The 20,016-nt window shown below is 34.5% G+C and overlaps 3 protein-coding genes across 3 annotated transcripts; all 3 read left to right on the forward strand.

Annotated features, from left to right (window-relative positions):
* Positions 1-2,220: 2,220 nt before the first annotated feature.
* On the forward strand, positions 2,221-4,006 carry LOC145584659 (NAD(P)H:quinone oxidoreductase-like). Its single transcript, XM_081641472.1, has 3 exons — positions 2,221-2,379; positions 2,497-2,691; positions 3,367-4,006. The coding sequence occupies exons 1-3, from the start codon at positions 2,283-2,285 to the stop codon at positions 3,669-3,671; spliced, it is 597 nt and encodes a 198-aa protein (XP_081497598.1). The 5' UTR covers positions 2,221-2,282; the 3' UTR covers positions 3,672-4,006.
* Positions 4,007-5,332: 1,326 nt separating this feature from the next.
* On the forward strand, positions 5,333-7,757 carry LOC145586089 (uncharacterized). The gene is made up of 2 exons (XM_081642823.1): positions 5,333-6,890; positions 7,144-7,757. Exons 1-2 carry the CDS (start codon positions 5,333-5,335, stop codon positions 7,755-7,757), a joined length of 2,172 nt encoding a protein of 723 aa, XP_081498949.1.
* Positions 7,758-15,315: 7,558 nt separating this feature from the next.
* Positions 15,316-19,164, forward strand: LOC145584660 (NADPH:quinone oxidoreductase-like). The gene is made up of 3 exons (XM_081641473.1): positions 15,316-15,509; positions 15,598-15,792; positions 18,514-19,164. Exons 1-3 carry the CDS (start codon positions 15,410-15,412, stop codon positions 18,816-18,818), a joined length of 600 nt encoding a protein of 199 aa, XP_081497599.1. The 5' UTR covers positions 15,316-15,409; the 3' UTR covers positions 18,819-19,164.
* Positions 19,165-20,016: the final 852 nt, after the last annotated feature.

Raw genomic sequence — 20,016 nt, forward strand, 5'->3', positions numbered from 1 at the left:
AAGAATGTAAAATGTTAATTAGATTCCATTTAATAGGAGATTAGGAGCCTATCTAGGGATACTTGTGAGACGAGATAACTCGCAGGCTACTCGAGCTCGAGACAGTCAAAACTCGACTTGTGTAAGTTTGACTCGAATTGTTGACGAGTCAAGCCGAGTAGTTCATTACTCGACTCAAAAGTTCATGAGAAACTCAAATTAAAAATTAAAATTTTTTATTTAAAAACTTTTTTTTACAATAATATTTAATAAATACTTCGTATACATTATTTATGCACTCATATCACCATATGTATATTTCTCAAAATACATAATTAAAAGAGAAAGAAGAGATGTCACTTTAAATTAGAGTTCTAAAAATGCGAATCAAATTACAAGCTACTCAAGATCGACTTGATTAAATTTGGTCAAACCCCAACTCAGTCAAAGCTCAATTAAACTCGATTCGATCATGTTAACGAGTGGAGTTGAGCTACCCAAACTTGATTTGCATCATACTCCTAAGCCTATCCATATTTCAAATAGAACTAAGAGTACGTTTTGATTTTGTTTTTGTATGGGAGTATTAATGATAGTTTTAGTAATATGATAATTGTAGTTTCTGTAATTTAATATAATCATTCTTACAGCTTAATTGTAGTAATTGTACACGTAAGCTTTATGATGTTATTACATTGTTCTTTATTTGATGTAATTTGATCTTGTAGTCTGTTTTGTTTTTTAAGTGTCCCATTAGGAGTTTTGGAACATTTTATTAGACTTACTTTGACCAATGTTTACGATTATAATAATAAAAAAAAATATAGTCTTGTGGATATTTATTAGAAATTATCTTAATGAATACGTAAATTATTAATATTCAATTGTTATAATTTATACAGTTATTGATAATAGAAGATATTATTGGTCAAAGTTTTACACCAGATGTACGCTATGTCACTTTGAGGCACTTAAAAAAAATTAGTGGAGTACAATTTTATGTTCGATGTGATATAAACTTATTTGATGTATCTAATTTGTTACTCAATTTGTTTTTTTTTAAGTGTTCCATTATGGTTTTTACACTATTCATTATACTTACTTTGTGCCAATGTTTTCTAAATTACTTCCTCCGTATTTTATTATTTGTTCCATTTTTTTTTTTTTTTTTTTTGAAATTCTTAACATACTATTATCCTTCCACTAGCTTAGTGATCTACTCACATCTTATTTTAATATTTTTCTCATTTCTCCTCCTCACTTTTAATAATTATTGTTTTTTTAATTTTTTTTATTCTTCAACCAATGTCATTTCCGTTATAAAAATAATATTTGTACTGTTTCTCTTAAAATTATATATCCAAAGAAATAAATTAAGTAATAAAATATGGAGGGAGTAAGATGTAAAGTGAATTAAACATGAATCTTGCTAACGAACGCGCTGGAGGCGTTGAATAACCCTTTAAGATACTCCCTTCATCCCCCTAATACAAAGGTTGTTTTGGTTTTTACGCGAAAATTAAGAAAGTTGTAAATTCTTTAAAATCAATGATTAAAAATACATATGTATATGTGGGGTTAGAGAGAGATAAAGAGAAAGAAAAAGTAATTGAGAATAATTGAAGAGATTTAGAGAGAAAGTGTTGGAATTTTTTTTTTTTTTTTTTTTTTTTTTTTTTTTTTTTGAGGGGGAAATTGATATTAAAAGTACAAAAAAGTAAAGGAAAAAAGATGGCAACTCATTAAAAAAAAAGGTAATAATGTAAAAAAAATACAACCTTTAAATAGAAATAGGGATTGTATTTTGGTTTACTCAAACAGAAAATGAGGTTTTGTGGACGAAAAGAATAGTATTTCCTAAAATAATACTCCGTATTAATTTGAAAATGCATGCCAAAATTACGTATCGTTTAGTATGGAGTATAATTAATATTTATTTAAAGTTAATAATTCTATTTTTAATTATTTTATCCTACGTCACGGTTAGCTTTTGCCATTAAACAGCCAATTTCTAAGAAAGTTCAAGGAATTAAAAACTAAAAAATCACGCACTTGAGATTGAACGCCACATCATCGCATAGGTCAGCAAAATAGAAAAATCCTCGGACTTCTCTGACCATTAGATTGACCTTTAAGCGACTGGCTACAAAACGAATCTCAATCATATTTGGTTGCCACATCTATTTATTTAATTCATTTTCCTAACCTTATATAAAGCCATATGACATATCATGAATCTACACAATAAGATCTAAACTTTTAAAAAAACATTTAAAAAAAAAAAAAAAAACAGTAAAGAGAAAATGGGAAGTGAAATGGAAGAGAAAGCAGTGATAAAGGTCGTTGCTCTTTGTGGCTCTCTTCGTAAAGCTTCTACCAATCGAGGCATCATCCGTGCAGGTATGTTTTTAATCGCGCTAATATATTACTTGTTCGTTTCTTTTTATTCTTTCTATTTAAAATCTTGGACTAAAATTGAATATGATCGATATTATTGATTGTGTGATTGTTTTACAGCAATGAAGATGTGCTCAGAGTCAGTAATACAAGGAATGGAAATGGAAGAAATAGACATATCAAAATTGCCAATGTTGAATGTTGACCTTGAGGTGAATGGCACTTACCCACCATTGGTTGAAGAGTTTAGACGCAAGATTCGTGAAGCTGATGCTGTCTTTTTTGCTACTCCTGATTATAATTACTCTGTCACACGTAAGTATTATCTCAGAGATAAACTTGAATTTTCCCTTATTTTTTTCACTTTTTTATTTAAATTGATGTTTAAAGTGTTTTTAGCTTAGTTTATGCTTTGCAAATGTTAAACTAGATTAATTACATGGTGGATAGTAAATCGATCCTAAATCATCACTTTGTATTAACTAATTAACTATACCGATAAATTGAACTTAGATTGTGTATTAATATCAATTAACTAGACTGCAAGTGATTTGTTGACGGTTAGAATAGTCAATAACTAACCCAATATGAGATCACCTAAATTGACTAACCAAATAGAAAATTTTCAAGATTCGAGCCACTCAACTTAGACATGACCCAACACTCCCAACCCAGCCCAATCATCTCACCTAATTTGAACTTGTAGTACTCCGTACTACATAGTAAATTGTTTTGTTAAGAACCAAGTATGACCTGACTTATCTTTGATCCAAACAAAATTACTCAACAATCAAATATGAAGTCGTATTAACCAAACCAAACCAAACTCGATCCAAATAACTCATTTAATGCATTAACATGACCAAGTTTATTTTGCCTTTTTTCATATTTATGTCCATTGATGAATGTATTTATGCATTATACCCTCACTAAACTAATACGAGTACAAATTTATATGTTCAACTTTTTTTTTTTTTTTTTCCCTACCAGCAATCATAAAAAATGCACTAGATTGGGCATCAAGACCACCAAATGCATGGGCAGACAAGCCAGCAGCAGTAGCCAGTGTGCAAGCCAGCAGCAGAAGTGGGCAATACCATCTTCGCCAAATCGGGGTTTTCCTTGACATTCATTTCATCAACAAGCCTGAATTCTTTGTGAATTCTGTTTTACCTCCTAAAAAATTTGATGTTAATGGTGACTTGATTGATGAAGATCTCAGGCAAAGGTTGCTGGAAATGCTCCTTGCATTGAAGGCATTTACACTCCGCCTTATCAAAGGCAAATCTCAATAGCGTTTTACAAGGTTTTAAATGGGTCGTTCTGATCAAGTTTAGTTCAATCCGGCTTGGGTTAGACTTTAGAGATTGTTCAAGGATAAACAAGTCTACTTTCAATTACCTTATTTTGGTTAATGTATTACTCCCTCCGTTCCTAAATGTTTTTTACGTTTCCATTTAGGGTGTTCCTTTTTATTCTTTACATTTAGTATCTTTCCTATTTTGGTCATAAATTTTGGACAAAATTACCCTTGTTTTACAATTTTTTTACTCAAAAGTCCTTACTTTTCCATATGCTATTGTACTTTTTGTACTATTTTAATAGTTTTTCAACACTTATTATTACTTTCTCTCTCCTCTCTCCTCTAATTTCTTCACCCCACATGCTCAGCATTGTATTTTTCAATAAAATTGTACTTTCAATCATTGAAATATTTCAATATACCTCAACTTTACACAATTTCTTAATAACCGTGCATAATTCCAAACGTAAAAAAATTAGGGAATGGAGGGAGTAGTATCTATCACACTAGTTTGCTTTAAACTCGAGATTTATATAATGTTGAATACAATGTAATAACGTGACAATTGCATCATCTAGTAAGAGTCAATTTTGACGATCAAGTAATTTCATGTTAAATTTAGTGGACTGCTAAACAACGCCCACATTTTTATGTAAACTTCCAACATTACCCTTTTCTTCCTCTCTCTCCTAACACAACCACCACCGCCTGTCACCACCATTGCACCGTCGCCACCACCGCCAACATGACGGACAGTGATAGCGGCAGGCCGTGTACTCCGCCGGATCCACTTCGCGAGGTAATTTATTTTCGCCGGAACTCAAACCGCCCAAAAAAAACGGTCCACCGTGGTCAAACCGGGCGGTTAAACCGTGGTAAAACCGTGCAATCCGGGCGGTCCAACCACGGTCAAACCGTGTAGTCCAGGCGGTTTGACCGGTTTGGTTTTTTTTATTGATATTGTTTTTATTATTATTATTTAATTGTTATTATTATTATTATTATTATTATTTCATTGTTATTATTATTATTATTATTATTATTATTATTATTATTATTATTATTATTGTTCTTGTTGTTATTATTATTACTATAACTATGATTATGATTATTATTGTTGTTATGATTATGATTATCATTATTTTGATTATTATTTTAAAAATATTTTGTTGGGATGTTTAATAGGCATCACTGCCGGATTATGGTGGCGATGGCATCGATTACAGTTCATATTTTATAACGTCAATGATCTTCCCGACTTTTGAAGAAGCATTTGAATGGGCACAAAACATTCCCATACGTTATGGCTTTTTCCTTACAAAGTCTTTGTATAAGAAACAACGAGATGGTCGACCGGTCAAGTATCTTAAGTGCGATCGTGGCCATAGAAACACAGCCGAAGATAGAGATATGGAGAATGTTGTACGAAAAAACACGAAAAGAAAGGGTGTTAAGTGTCCATTTCGTATCAAGGTCACATGTATGGTGGACGATCAAGGGTGGAAAATCATTCCTTCATCAGGTTTGCATGGCTTGCATAACCACCCAATGATGGTATATCGAGAGGGTCATCGGCAAGTGACTGGTCTAAGTCCGACTGCGAAGCAATTGGTTAATCAAATGAGTTGAGCATGTGCTAAACCTAGTCACATAATGACGGCAGTGAAAGATGCGTTTCCCACTGAGAACCCTAACATGAGACACATCTACAATTTCAGAATTCGTGTTAGGGTTGATGCTAGTGAAGGGAGAGATGTCGTCAACCAGTTCCTTCACTTGGCCAATGAGCGCAAATACGTTAGTTGGGTAGCTGCTGACCCCGATACACGTGTTGTCACCCACGCCTTTATGGCACATCCAGAGATGGTGAATATGTTACGAACATATCCACATGTCATAGGGATGGATTCCACTTACAATAAGACAAACAGATACAACATGCTGTTTTTCGAGATTATTGGGATCACACCGACAAATCAAGACTTTTTGATCGCGTATGCTTTAATGAAGACAGAGTCCTATGAGAGTTACAAGTGGGTCTTGGAGAAATTGAAGTTGTATATAGGTTTTGAAGTGACTCCTATGGTGATACTAACTGATCGAGAGTTGGGACTTATGAAGGCGGTGAAAGAGATATTCACAAACACAGCTCACTTGCCATGTAGGTGGCACATCAACAAAGATGTGTTGGCCAAGGTATACCATTTGTGTAAGAAAGACATGGTGACTGCCGAGAAATTTAGGAATGGGAGGTGGTCAAAAATCATGAATGCGACAACTGAGGATGAATATGAATTTGAGTTGCAACAAATGAAGGATACTTGGGGAAGGTCAAGGCATACCATTGTGGATTATGTGAAAAAAACTTGGCTTGTGCACAAGAACAAGTTTATTCCGGCTTGGACTAATAAGGTGCTGCACTTTGGCTACGTGAACACGTGTAGAGTGGAGAGTCAACATTATGTGCTTAAACAGTGGCTCGGAAGCTCCAAAGGGTCAATGGATTCTATCTTCAACCGTGTACACCGCGCCACTGAGGGTTTGCTTATTCAAATTCGTCATCATTTGGAGGACTCCAAACGACGAATTGGAGTGGAGTACAAGGGAATGCCCTTGCACAATCTTAGTGGCTATGTTTCCTTCCATGCTCTCAAAATTCTTAGTCAGGAGGTGAACAGGATGAGAGAGTTATCTGATGATGTGTACGAGCATTGTGGTTGTGAGATGTTGATAACACACGAACTCCCATGCGCTTGTACTATACACACCTCGATTCAGGGTGGTACGGGGTTGTATTTGGATCAGGTCCATCCTTTTTGGAAAACCCTAGTCATTGGAGACGGTGTTGACATTCCTATCTTTGAGGATGAGTTGGAACAGGACACAACGCAGTTTAGATCCCTGGTTGATGAGGTACTACTTCGTGATGCCAGTTTTGTGCGAAGTGTGAACCGAGTGTTGTTTGCGGAGCTTTACCCTAAAGATGTAGATTATGAAGAGCCCGAGATAAATGAGACAACCAGGGGTCGACCACAAGGCCAACAGTGGTCCTCAGCTACCAGGCGTGATCCAAGTGGCTTCGAGCATATTCCGGGCGGTCGTAGTCGTGGTCGTGGGCGAGGTCGCAGCCGAAGTAGGGGTCGTGCTACTTCTACATCTAGCTCCGGACGTGGTCGATCACAATCATCAGTAAACATGGAAACGCCTTCTGGTATATGCTTTATTATTATTATTATTATTGTTGTTGTTGTTATTGTTGTTGTTACTTGCTATTGTTATTATTATTATTATTATTATTATTATTATTATTATTATTATTATTATTATTATTATTATTATTGTTGTTGTTGTTGTTGTTGTTGTTGTTAATATGTTTACATTTAATTAATTCTTTTGGGATTTAATTAGTGCGGACGTTGTCGGGTTTTTATAATGCTAAAATACTTTCCTGGTGATTATTGCAGGTAGTCAGATGAACATCGATGATTTTTTATACGTCGATCATTTTCCAAAATTCATGTTGCCGTTTTTGGAAGGTTGGCTTGACCCGATAGGTGACGGAAATTGCGGATTTCGATGTGTTGCAGATTTCTTTTTGGGTGACCAGGAGCAGTGGATGTTGGCCAGGACTATGGTTGCAAACGAGGTTGCTGCGCATTCTAACCTTTACTCTCAAATTTATGCTGATCAACTGGAGAACGAGGTTCGTCGTATCAGATGGACTGGTGGGAGATGCACAAGTGAACATTGGATGGTAGTGTTTCAGGACTTGTTTCCGATCGCTAACCTATTCAACACTGCCATTATGCTTTTCGGTGCTGGCGTAGATGGAATAGGTGTGTATCCATGCATCACTGTGCTACCATGGAGTGCCCCGTCCACTGCCACGGGCCCATATAGGGAGTTTGTACTCCTCACAGTGGCAAACTATCACTATGTTCGATTGGACATGTCACCTAATTTTCCAGTCCCTCCTGTAGCAGGTTTTTGGTACGACGTGCACGATTTTAGTGTGCAAGACTGGGATCAACGATATGTAGGTCGGATAGCAACATGGCATACTTTAGCTACAAATTAGTGATAGAACTTTGCAATGTTTAGTTGTAGAACTTTGCATAGTTGTAGAATTAAGCAATGTATTATGCAAATTTAAATTCAAATAATAAATTTAAAAATTTTTACAACATAACCTAAAACAATGAAGTTAGTTTCTAAATAAGAAAATGAAATCAACTACATCCTCATCATTGCGTCCCACGCCGCAATAAGCTCCTGGGCCTCAACCACTATCTGGGTAATCTCACCGCCGCTATCAGCAATGAATCGTCGTATAACATGCATGGAGTGACCCATCCACTGTAAAAAATACAAAAAATAATCAGTACCAATATTAAGTTGCACAGTAATCTATGGAAAACAAGTAACAACTACTTACGTAATCAGTGTTCGTCCTCCCTGGAATTGGTGGGGGGGGGGGGCAAGTACCGCGGTATCACTGATAAGCCGAGGATGGGAGTACGTGTAAAACCAGGCCAAGTAGTCAGGTGTGCATGTGGGTTGTCCATCCAATAGAGGTGGATGGAACGACAGGCCGAAACAGCAGCTCCCAGGACCAAACTTATCCCATAACCCCTGACCTCGAAAAGTAACGCCATACGACCGGACATTAGCAGGTCTGTACGCGTTGTCAGGCCTAAAACCGGGCCGCGGTATCCCCTGCACATGACCAAGTTGCCGTAAAACCCTGTCTGGGTTATACGGCTTGACGATGTCCCGAAACTGTATACATCCCATGTACGTGGTTCTCGGGACGTCCTGTGCGGGGGTAAGTGTATAGGGCCGCCAGTTAACCTGCACACGCAATCATAAGAAGAATGTTACATTAGTTGTGAAGACGTTAAATAATAATATAATATACGCAAGCTAAGTTCACATACTACCTCAGCATCAGTCATCTGATCAAGTCGGATACGGAAAGATATAAGTCGCTGGTGATCCCTCGACTCTGAGCGTGGATCCCACATCGAGGCCCGTGCCTCACCTGGCTGTACCACTAAAGCTCCCTGACAAGGCCGAAAACATGGGAAGTACTCGTATATCCACTCCTGCAGAAGCGTGAGACGACCTCCGATAGCCTTACACTCAATACAGGAGGCGATACCCAACTGCCGATACAGGAAAGCAAGTGTAGCTGACCCCCAAGAATATCGGTGAAGATCGTCATAAGACTTCTTCACCTCTAAAATGCAGGAGGGAAGAAGGCGGTGACCACTCTTGTCAACGAACAAGGTGCTACCAAGTAGTGTGACAAAGAAACCCATGAACTCAACGTCTGGGACCCGATCCAACAACTTGCACCGTTCATAGATGCTAGTCACCGCTACAGCATCGTTCTCCCAAATAGCTTTCGGCTTCACCAAAAACTCATCCCTACTCAGCCCCAACAACTCCTGAAAGTCAACCTGGAGAGATGCACTGTCGCTAACCATGTCAACCAAGTCACCCTCAACGGGGATCCCCAGAATATAAGCGACGTCGTGTAGCATGATCGTCATCTCACCAAAGGGGAGATGAAAAGTGTTCATATCCGGCTGCCACCGTTCAACGAAAGCAAAGATCAGAGGCCAATCAATGTGGAAATGCATGATAGACAGCAAGTGTTGTAGTCCAGTGACACTAAGGCGTGCACGTAAATCCGCACTCAGCTCTGTCTCCCATTCCTGCAACGACCTACACCACTGAATCCTACTATGGCACCTCAACGGATCACGATCATCCCCGACCCAAACACGAGAAGCAACGTGAGCTGCATAGCTAGGGATAAGACTGCCATCAGCTGGACCACCTGGCATCGCCTCGTGAACAAGCCAAGACGTATCTGAGTCTCGAGAACCACGAGACCTACGAGTACGGCCGGTGCTCGAAGTCGTAGTCGTAGAACCCACAAACCTCCCTCCTCTACCTTTCCTCACGAAAATCCCAGACGACGACTCCCCGTGCTCGAATCCTCCTCGCCCACTCTTGGAAGTCGTGGCATCCTCCGTGTCATGATGATCAGAATCATAATCATCCATGACCTGATCTAGCTCGTGCTGAGCATCCGAAGGCCAACCCAGGACATCATCCGCCGTGCGAGAAGCCGCCCTCTCCCTCCTAACAGAAGCATCAACACCACGAGATCGAGTATGTCGAGGACCCGATCCTTCGACACGTGTGAACTCGATATTTAGCCTTCTAACGGTTTGTGGCTATTATTTAATAAAAAAATGTAATACAAATAATTAATACTCAATTCTATAAATCTAATTAATATTCACTAATAATAAAAAATTACATTATTTTATTTTCCTAAACATAAATCTAATTTATAATCACTTAAAATAAACAATTACATTATTTTATTTTCCTAAACATAAATCTAATTAATATTCACTACCAATAAACAATTACATTATTTTATTTTCCTAAACATAAATCTAATTAATATTCACTAATAATAAACAATTACGTAATTTTATTTCCTACACATAAATCTAATTAATATTCACTTAAAATAAACAATTATATTAATTAATTTCTTAAACATATTTCTAATTAACATTCACTTAAAATAAACAATTACATAATTTTATTTCCTAAACATATTTCTAATTAATATGCACTTAAAATAAACAAATATATAATTTTATTAATATGCAAAATAAATATATAATTAAATTAATTTTTTTTAATTACGTAAACCGCCCAAGTAAGACGGTTTAACCACGGTCAAACCGCCCAGGCAATACGGTTTTACCGTAGACAAACCGCCCAGAAAATACGGTTTGACCGTGGTCAAACCGCCCAAACTATACGATTGAACCATGGTCAAACCGTATATCCTGGGCGTTTTGACCATGGTCAAATCGTCTAACTTGGGCGGTTGTACCACGGTTGAATCGCACAGACAGGGCGATTTGAGTACTTTTCCGGCGAAAAAAAATATACCCGCTCCGCCTGGGCTGCGTCCTCCTCCCTCGCACGTGCTGCGTTCCTCGACCGTGGCATTTTCGGCAGTTATGGGCGGTGGTGGTGGTGATATTGAAGTGGTGGACCTTGTGGTGGTGGTTGCAATGTGCGGTGGTGGTGGTGATTTAAAGTGGTGAATGTTGTTTTGCGGCGGTAGCGGCGGCAATGGTGGTGTTGGTTGGTGGTGGTGGTGATTTTAAGTTTTCTTGAGAGGTTTTAAGTGAGGAGAGAGAAAGAGGTGATGTTAGAGAGTGAAAGAGAGAAAGAGTTTAGGATTTTGAGTATGGGTAAGAACGTAATTTCATTCCTAATTTGTGGGCGATTTTGATAAGAATGTGGGCGTTATTTAACAACTCCCTAAATTTATTGTTGTAATTGTTGAATTTGTAAGAATAATTATCTTACTTATTTTACATGTTTTAATCAAATGTCACTTTTATTTTTAAACAATCTATTTATCTTAAATAACGAGTACTAATAAAGTTATAGTCGGGTTTCAAAAAAAAATAAAAATAAATAAAGAAAATAAAGTTATAGTCCAAGGATTAAAAAGAAAAAGTGAAAATAAAGTATATCCATGTACTTTATGAACTAAGGTAAAATACAGTCCTTAAACTTTGGTATTTGTAGCATTTTAGTCTCTCGACTTTTAAATGAGGCAAAATGGTCTCTCAACCACCCAAACCTCACCATTTCTGGCAGAGGAAAAGCTTAGTCAGCAAAGTTTAGGGACTTCCAAGCCAACTAAGCGAAGTTTAGGGACCATTTAATATGACGTGTCATTTATTTTTATTTTTTTTTTCAAGCAAAAGTTTAAGGACTTGTTAGATCACAAGTCAATCAAATATATATATATATATATATATATATATATATATATATATATATATATATATATATATATATATATATATATATATATATATATATATATATATATATATATATATATATATATATATATATATATATATATATATATATATATATATATATATATATATAGGGAGTTTTTTCCTGAGTTTTTAGAGAGCCACGTAGGATTTAATTTTTTCAGCGCGCCATGTAGGATAATAAATTACTTTCTCTCTATTTTAACGGAATAGTATATATATCATATATAAAAAAAAGACTTTTTTCAGTGAGCCAATCAAATACGAGATTATTAATTTCTTTTAGAATTAAATAATTTAAATGACACGTAAGCAAAATTGCCAAATGAGATTTCCAGTTTAAATTAATTATATATAAAATATTATCTTTTGATATCAGGAATTTTATCTAAATATATAACAAATTTTAGCACATAAATATATATATAAAAAAATTATTTTAAAAAATTTAAACAAACCGTGCAACGTAAGGGCTTCATCTAGTTAATTAAATTAAATATAAACTAAATTAAAGTTTACGGATTTATAAAGTGAGTTTTTTTTTTTACCTATTAAATATTTATAAAGTAAATTTGATAATCATGATATATTTGTTATTTTTTATCATTTCTTTTCTTCTTACCCTTTTTTCATAATCAAATTTTTTACAATATATTTCAATTCAACTAAACTCATTAACCACACATCCTCAAATCCTAAGTCCTTGCCCCTTATATATTTCACACACTAAAAAAAAATTAAATAAAAAAAATATGACGTGTTTTCAAAGTGAGTGAGTAAGACAAAACCCAAACTTTGTAATATAAAACTAAATAAAAATATGAAAAAGATTGAAACTAGAATAAAAAATAATACCACCCCACTTTATTTCTTTCAAATTGACAAATTATTTTCATTTGTTTATTTTCTAAAAGGATTTCAATTTTTTTGGGTTTTTGTATGTCAATTTTGAAGGTTTTTTTTTCCCTATGTGTTTATGTTCTAAATGATTTTCAATTCTTTTGGGTATTTTGTGAGACAATTTTTAGGGTTTTTTTTTTTTTTTTTTTTAATTTTTATCTTGTGTTAATTTCTAGGAGAAAATAATAATTGCCTTAGATTATTAACCAAGTGTATCGTGTTTAGCTGAATGAGTAAGAATTAAAAATCAACAAACAAATTTCGTATTATTACTAGATTTTAGCGAGATTTCTTAACATATTTTAGTAAGAGAAAGTAAATTGTGACCAAGAATTTCACACTTAAAAAAGATTTCACATATATATTTTTATAAAGTTAATAATTTTTACTAAAATTAATTTGGTCTTGTTGAAATCAAATTAGATTAATTGAACTAAATTACATTTATTGGTTAAAACTTATGATCACTGTTATATGGGAGTGTCATGTGTCCCTATAGATCCCTAAACTTTGGTCTAATAATTACATTAGCCACCTCACTTTATAGATCCCTAAACTTTTATTTCTAACTTAATTAATTCCAACTCATCAACTGAAAGTCCCTAAACTTTGCTTTTAAAATCATTAAGTTTATTGCCACGTGTACACTATTGTCCCTAAACTATGCTTAGTTAGCTAATTTGTACCTGAAAAGTGAGTCATTGGTGGATGAGGGACCATTTTGCCTCATTTAAAAGTTGAGGGACTAAAATGATACAAATACCAAAGTTCAGGGATTGTATTTAAACTTAACTCTGTACTTTATGGCTTGGTTTAGCAGGAAAAGTTGAATTCATACCTCTGCATTCGACATCGAATTATTGTTTTGTAACACTACTCGTGTCAATAACTACGTATTACCCCCATTTCAAAACAATTAATACGGTCAAACTTGACACATTTGTCAATACATTAATTTGAATCTTATAAAACTTATAATCATATATCAACAAAAGAAAAGTTGTGGTTTGTCAAAGTAAAAATTCAAAATAAAAGTATAAGTGCTTTAATTCTTTAAGGTGGAGGAGGTACTTTTCAGTTCTCACACTATTATGGGTCTGTTCTTTTCAGCTTATTTTCAGTTCAATTCATTTCAGTTCAGCTCCAATCAGTTCAGTTCATTTCAGTTTAGTTCAGTTTAGTTCCTAATTTCCTTCTCTCATAAAATATTCAGTTCAGCTCAGCTCCAATCAGTTCAGTTCAATAAATAAAAACAGGGCCTATATCTCTATGGTGAAGTGTCAATTTGGATCACTAGAATGGGCTAGTTAGGTTTAGTCAGGTTCAGACTAAAATCGAGTTTGATACATGCTAAATCACTAATCTGTACAACAATATAACTTATATAAGTATGAATTGGTTCACTTTCGAATAAGGACGATTGGATCAATTATTGGTAATTGGTATGGAGTACCAACTCGTTTTATACTTCCTCCGTTTCTTTTTAGTTGACACGTTTCTTTAATCACGTTTGCCAATGCACAAATTCAACCATTTATATCTTTAATTTCCCATAAGCAAAAATTATAAAAAGTTGATATTTAGAAAGTATATATCGTGACGATTCTAATAATATCCCACATCACTACATTTTTTATTATAAAATGACAAAATACGGTCAAAGGGAAGTGTGTGAATAGTGCTAAAGTCAAAACATATCAACTAATAAAAAACAGAGATAATATATATTATGGAATACTTCCGTTACTGTTTAGTTGTAACAAAGAAATATGAGTTTTTCTATATTATAACCCTCTAACTTTACGTTTTCTTAGATGTGCCCCCTTTTTGAGAAATTCACACTATAATCCCAAAATACATTTAGTTTCTATATGGTAACCTTGTCGTTATCCTGCCGTTAACAAATTCCGCTATTGGGGCCCACTTTCCACTTAATAATACGGAGTATTTTTTATCGATTTGCGTGTTGAAAATTGTTCTGTTAAAGATGTCGGGGGCTATTTTGTCCCTTAAGGATCCAAATTGGGCTCAAATTTTGGGGAAAAAAAACACGTAAACTCTTTTAGCGTATTAAAAAATGTCTTGATTTACATGCTTAAGTATTTAATACGCAAAATGGGACATTTACGTTATATATCTGCCAAATCTTTACTAAATTTGGACCCTAAAAGCCTAAAATAACCCCCAAAACCTTAAACGGAACAATTTCCAGGACACAAATCGATAAAAAAAATATTATTAAGTGGAGAGTAGGCCCCACTAATAGAATTTGTTAACGTCGGGATACCAGCAAACTTATAAACTAAATGTATTTTGGGGTTATAATGTGGATTTATCAAAAGGGGCACATGGTAGAATACGAAAATGTATAGGGTTACAATGTAGAGAAACCCAAGAAATATTTTAAACAAATTGTCTTACAAATAATACCCCTTGTTATTACCCCCTCCGTTCCATAATATAGTTCTTGTTTGTGTTTTTTCACGATATTTAAGAAATAGGAGGAAAAAGTGAATGAATTACATTAATTAAAGTAAAAAGTACAATTCTTGACAAAAGTTAAAAGAGAGAAAGTGAAAAAAGTACAAAGCATGTGCAAAATTCAAGGATAATTTAGGAAGTATATTGAATAAAGTTAAAAAAGTAAGGGTATAAAAGTCTTTATATGCTATCCAAAAATAAAAACACAAACAAACAATTTTTTGAATATCTAAAATAGAAAAACAGAAAATATATTATGGGACGGAGAGAGTACTGAGAAGTAACGGATGTAGTATATATATAGTATAGTGTATATCAGATGTCCAGATTACGTAGGGTGTCGGTCCGAGTGCGGAGTGCGGAGTGCGGAGTGCGGAGTGCCTCGCTATTCTCTCCATTCTACAGAGAAAACCAACCCCACCTTCAAAATTTTGATAATCTCATAAAAATGGAGGCGGCGGCAGCAGCAGTGAAACCAGTAATAAATGTCGCCGCCATTTGTGGGTCCCTTCGCAAAGCTTCCTACAACAGAGGTCTCCTCCAAGCAGGTACTTTTTCTTTTTCTTTCCTCAATCAATTTCTTAAACCCAGAAGTTCTAATGCTGTTAAATTATTTTCAATTTTGAATGAATTCAGCAATGAAGATAATAAGTTCAGAATCAATACAAAAAATGAAAATTAATCACATCGATATTTCGCCATTGCCGATGATTAACACTGATCTCGAGGTTGACGGTACTTATCCACCCGTTGTTGAAGCATTTCGCCAGAAAATTCTGGAAGCTGATTGTGTTCTCTTCGCTTCTCCTGAGTATAATTACTCTGTCGCTCGTATGATATCTTTTCTCTTACTCTCTCTTTTATTTTTATTTTTATTTTTATTTTTGCTATTTTTGCAATTTTACCATTTTTTTTTTGCTTTGTGTTATAGTATTAATTGGTACTTGATTATCCTATTGTATATATATATATTAAGTAATTGAGTGTTTGGCAAATTTTCAGTTTTTTTTTTTTTTTTTTGAACGAAAGCAGGGAATTATGATCAATTAATTTCGGTTTATTAATTTGTAAGAATATGTGCTAAAATGGTTGAGTTGGGCAATATTTTGTTTTTAATTTTTTTCCTAAATTGCAAGTGTGAGACATTTTTACTTTAATTGCATTGTTTTCAAAATAAAAGAAAAAATTATGCTACTGTTAGAGAAATTTGTGTTGCAGCAAATTTTTTAGATGGTAATGTCAACGACCATGGTTAAAAGTCTTAAAAGGTTGTACTGGAATGCAAGATCTAGGATCGAATCGTGTCTATGCTACTGCCTGAAGCAAAAATGATTGCTATTTAATTTGATTTTTTTTTTTTTTTTTTTTTTTTGTATATTTTATGGTCTCATGTAGTGTTGCTTTGGAATTTCTTTAGTTGATTGATAATCAATTAATGTAATTTATTATGCTTTCTTATTAGTTATTAATAATACTCGTAGTATACTACCCATACAAGTGCATAATGTTGCCTGGTCTTTTAAGGATATTTTTTTCCCCAATTGGTTTAGGAATATCAGCATAATTTTAATCAGCTGGTGGCAAGGTCTATTGTGATTCATACTTTCTCCCAATGATTTTGGATTATATATGTCACTTTCACTTTGCTGTTTTAATTTCCCAAATCCTTTATTTAGTCCAGTTTACCAATTCAAGCGACAACAACTAATGGGTTAAGATAATAGACCAATGATTACAAATCTACATTTTGATTATTCTTGATAGTGGTCAAGTTTGTTAGGTTGTCCATTCAATAGTGCAAGAAGTTTGGGGATTATTGGTGATGACATAAGGTTTTGAATATATTATTAAGTGAAGTACAGAGTTAAAGTTTGGATGGAGATATTTGAGTTAGAATTCAACATTCCACTACTGATTTTTTTTAGCAAAATGCATTGCATGTTAACTTGTTGGCGGCTTATGCTTTGACAACACAGTAATCTTAAATTTAGGGTTTTTAAATGTTTGTTCTACAATAAACTATATTCCTTTATTTCCTTATGAACTCTAGTTCTCTTGCTTTTCTTGGTCAGCAAGTACTTTATTTTAAGATTTCATCTTCCTAGTCGTACTACACTAGAATACTTAATGTGACTTGGGAAAGAAAAAAATGAGAAGTTGGAGGCATCAATTAATTATGCTTCGTCATTTGGTGTTCCCTAAAAAAGATACTGTATATAATAGAGGATGGAAGAAGTACCTGAACTTATGTAGGTGTCACCATGATAAAGAGCTTATTTGCGTCCTGTATATGATCCAATTGTCTGCTATGCTCCGCTCTGCAAAGTGCAAATATAAACACCTTTATATCTGCAGCTGGGAAATGGCTTAAGATCCAGTTAGAGGTCTTATACAACCTAGAAGGCTAGAATACATTTTGAATAATCTTTAAGACTAAGCATTAGTGTCTCTCATCCTTCTCTATATGAGTAACTGCTGGACTTGTATAAAAATGTAAATTCACGGAGAACTCTTTAATCTTCACATCTTGGTCAAGTACCATCATGAGGTTAAGTACTACATTTTTTATACTTCTGTTGCTAGAGCTTATGGCCTGTTGCCTTTAGTCTCTAGTGCTCTATGCCTCTATCGACTTGTTAGGGGTGTAAAATTACCTTCATTGTACGAACAATAATTCTTCTTAGCTCCCAATTGCAATACAAATTCTAACTTTAAGTAATGCATGGAGTTGATTCACCTATGCTCTCTATTGTATCAGTGTTTGCTCATTTCATATATTGCATATTGGTTTTATCCACTTGCATATATAGTGTTCGAACCTATATTATGCCAAATAACTTTCCATCAAGGCTGATCCTTTTCCGTATTGTCTATTTAACCGGTACAGAAGCAAGTCCAAATGTGACCTTGTTTATTTCTTCAAAATTCAAATGGTATTGGTATCTCACCAGTCAATCTGTACTATTCAAATTTCTAGTGTTTTTGCCCTTTTGACAGAGTTTTGTTGTTGAAACTTTGCTAGTGTAATTTGGCATATAATTAACTTTCATGCCAGTTCATTCATGGTTGAAAAAATTTATATGTTTGGAGCTTTTAAGGAATAAATTGATACTTCTTTTGTCCCATAATAGATGCCCAACTGATGCCTTAAAACTTCCCAAAACAAAGTCTTAACTTTTTGTTTATAGTGGCATCTTGCTCTAAGTTCCATCCTTGACTAAAATATTCCTTCCAGGTGAGATTCTAGTTTTGTCATTATGTAGTGGTTTACACTTTCCAATCTGCGTAATTATGTCAACGACCTGCATCTTTTATCCATCCCGGAATCCCATCCATGAATATTTTTCGAAGTTCAAACTTTCAAGGGACGAAGGGAAGGGATTAAATCATCTAATCCCTCCATCTTGCTGAATTTCTCCTTGCTCTACTATGAATTACTTGGAATTGGTCATAAATCTTTGAAACCTTGTTTTGGCAGGCTCTGTCCTAATGTTGCTGCAATTTTCTCTTGGTTGATGCTTTATTTTTTTCCTTACCTTTTTTTGTTGTCAGCTCCATTGAAGAATGCAATAGATTGGGCATCTAGGCCACCAAATGTTTGGGCGGATAAGGCTGCTGCAATCATAAGTACCGGAGGAGGCTTTGGTGGGGGCCGAGCCCAGTATCATCTACGGCAAATTGGAGTTTATCTTGATCTTCATTTCATCAACAAGCCAGAATTTTTCTTGAATGCATTCCAACCTCCTGCTAAGTTTGACAGTGAGGGTAACTTAATTGATGCAGATGCCGAAAAAAGGATAAAGGAAGTTCTTTTAGCATTGCAAGCATTCACATTACGGCTCAAAGGCAAATGCTGAACATCAATTGTACTATATCTATTCATGTAACGTACTTGTATTGAACAAGTGTGAGTTAATCATTGCCCTCCGGAGATCTCTCCCTATGTAAGCTAGTGCCATTCGGGATTGAACAAGTGTGAGTTAATCATTGCCCTCCGGATATCTCTCCCTATGTACTCTCGGACTTATTGTCCTTAATTTAATTCATTAGCTTGGTTTCCTTCAAAAAATGTACTTGTATAGTTGTATACGACTGAATTCATTTGAAAGGTATTGTGATGAGCTGATGATAATTTGAGAATGATGCTAATTATTTGATGCACTTTGAGTGCCTACGCCTATCTAGTTTGTTGTTTTTTTTTTTAAGATTAGATAATAATCATAATACTTTGTATTAATAATTGTTTAATAATTGTTTTCTACTCCCAGAAGCATAATTAGTTTTTACTCCCAAAAGCATGTATAGTTTTTGAATGTATAGGTTAATCTTTGTAAACATACAAACAATTTTAGAATATGTAGAGGTAAGCTAGCTTAGATTACAAAAGTATCTTACATTTTTTTTTTGGGGTTCATAATGATAATAAGATTAACACAAACCCTGTTTTTTTTTTTTTTGTAAAAGTGTTACACTTTTCTTTTGTGGTTACTTAGGGCTAGTTCTGTTCAGCTTAATTTCAGTTTAGTTCAATTCAGTTCCCAATTTTCTTCTCTCATAAATAATTCATTTTAGTTCAATTCAGTTCCTATTAGTTCAGTTCAATTGTTTTAAGTAAATTGGACAGGCCTTTAGTGTAACAATTAAAAATAAAAATGACCATATTTGATTTTTTTTTTCTATGCGTAAATGATCGCATTTGATAAGTGTAACATTTTTTTTTTTTTGACATTAGACTATATAAATACTTCGTACCTAGGGGTGTCAATCGGTTTTGCGGTTTGGTTTATCGGTTTTCGGTTTACAACGGATCGGTTTTTAACGGGTTGGAATTATTATCGGGTTAGTTCGGATCGGTTTTAAATAATTTCGGGTCGGTTCGGTTAGGTTTGTTTTTATTACAATTTCTTTTCGGGTCGGATTCTAATCGGGTTGGGTTATAACTGGTTCGGGTCATAATCGGTTCGGGTTAAAGTCGGTCGGTTTAAAAACGGTGTTTGTCTGTTTAAAGCGGGTTATGGGTCAAAACATATCGGGTCCTAATCGGGTCGGGTTGCA

The sequence above is a fragment of the Chenopodium album genome, chromosome 16, assembly GCF_948465745.1.
Source record: "Chenopodium album chromosome 16, dcCheAlbu1.1, whole genome shotgun sequence".
Lineage (NCBI taxonomy): Eukaryota > Viridiplantae > Streptophyta > Magnoliopsida > Caryophyllales > Amaranthaceae > Chenopodium > Chenopodium album.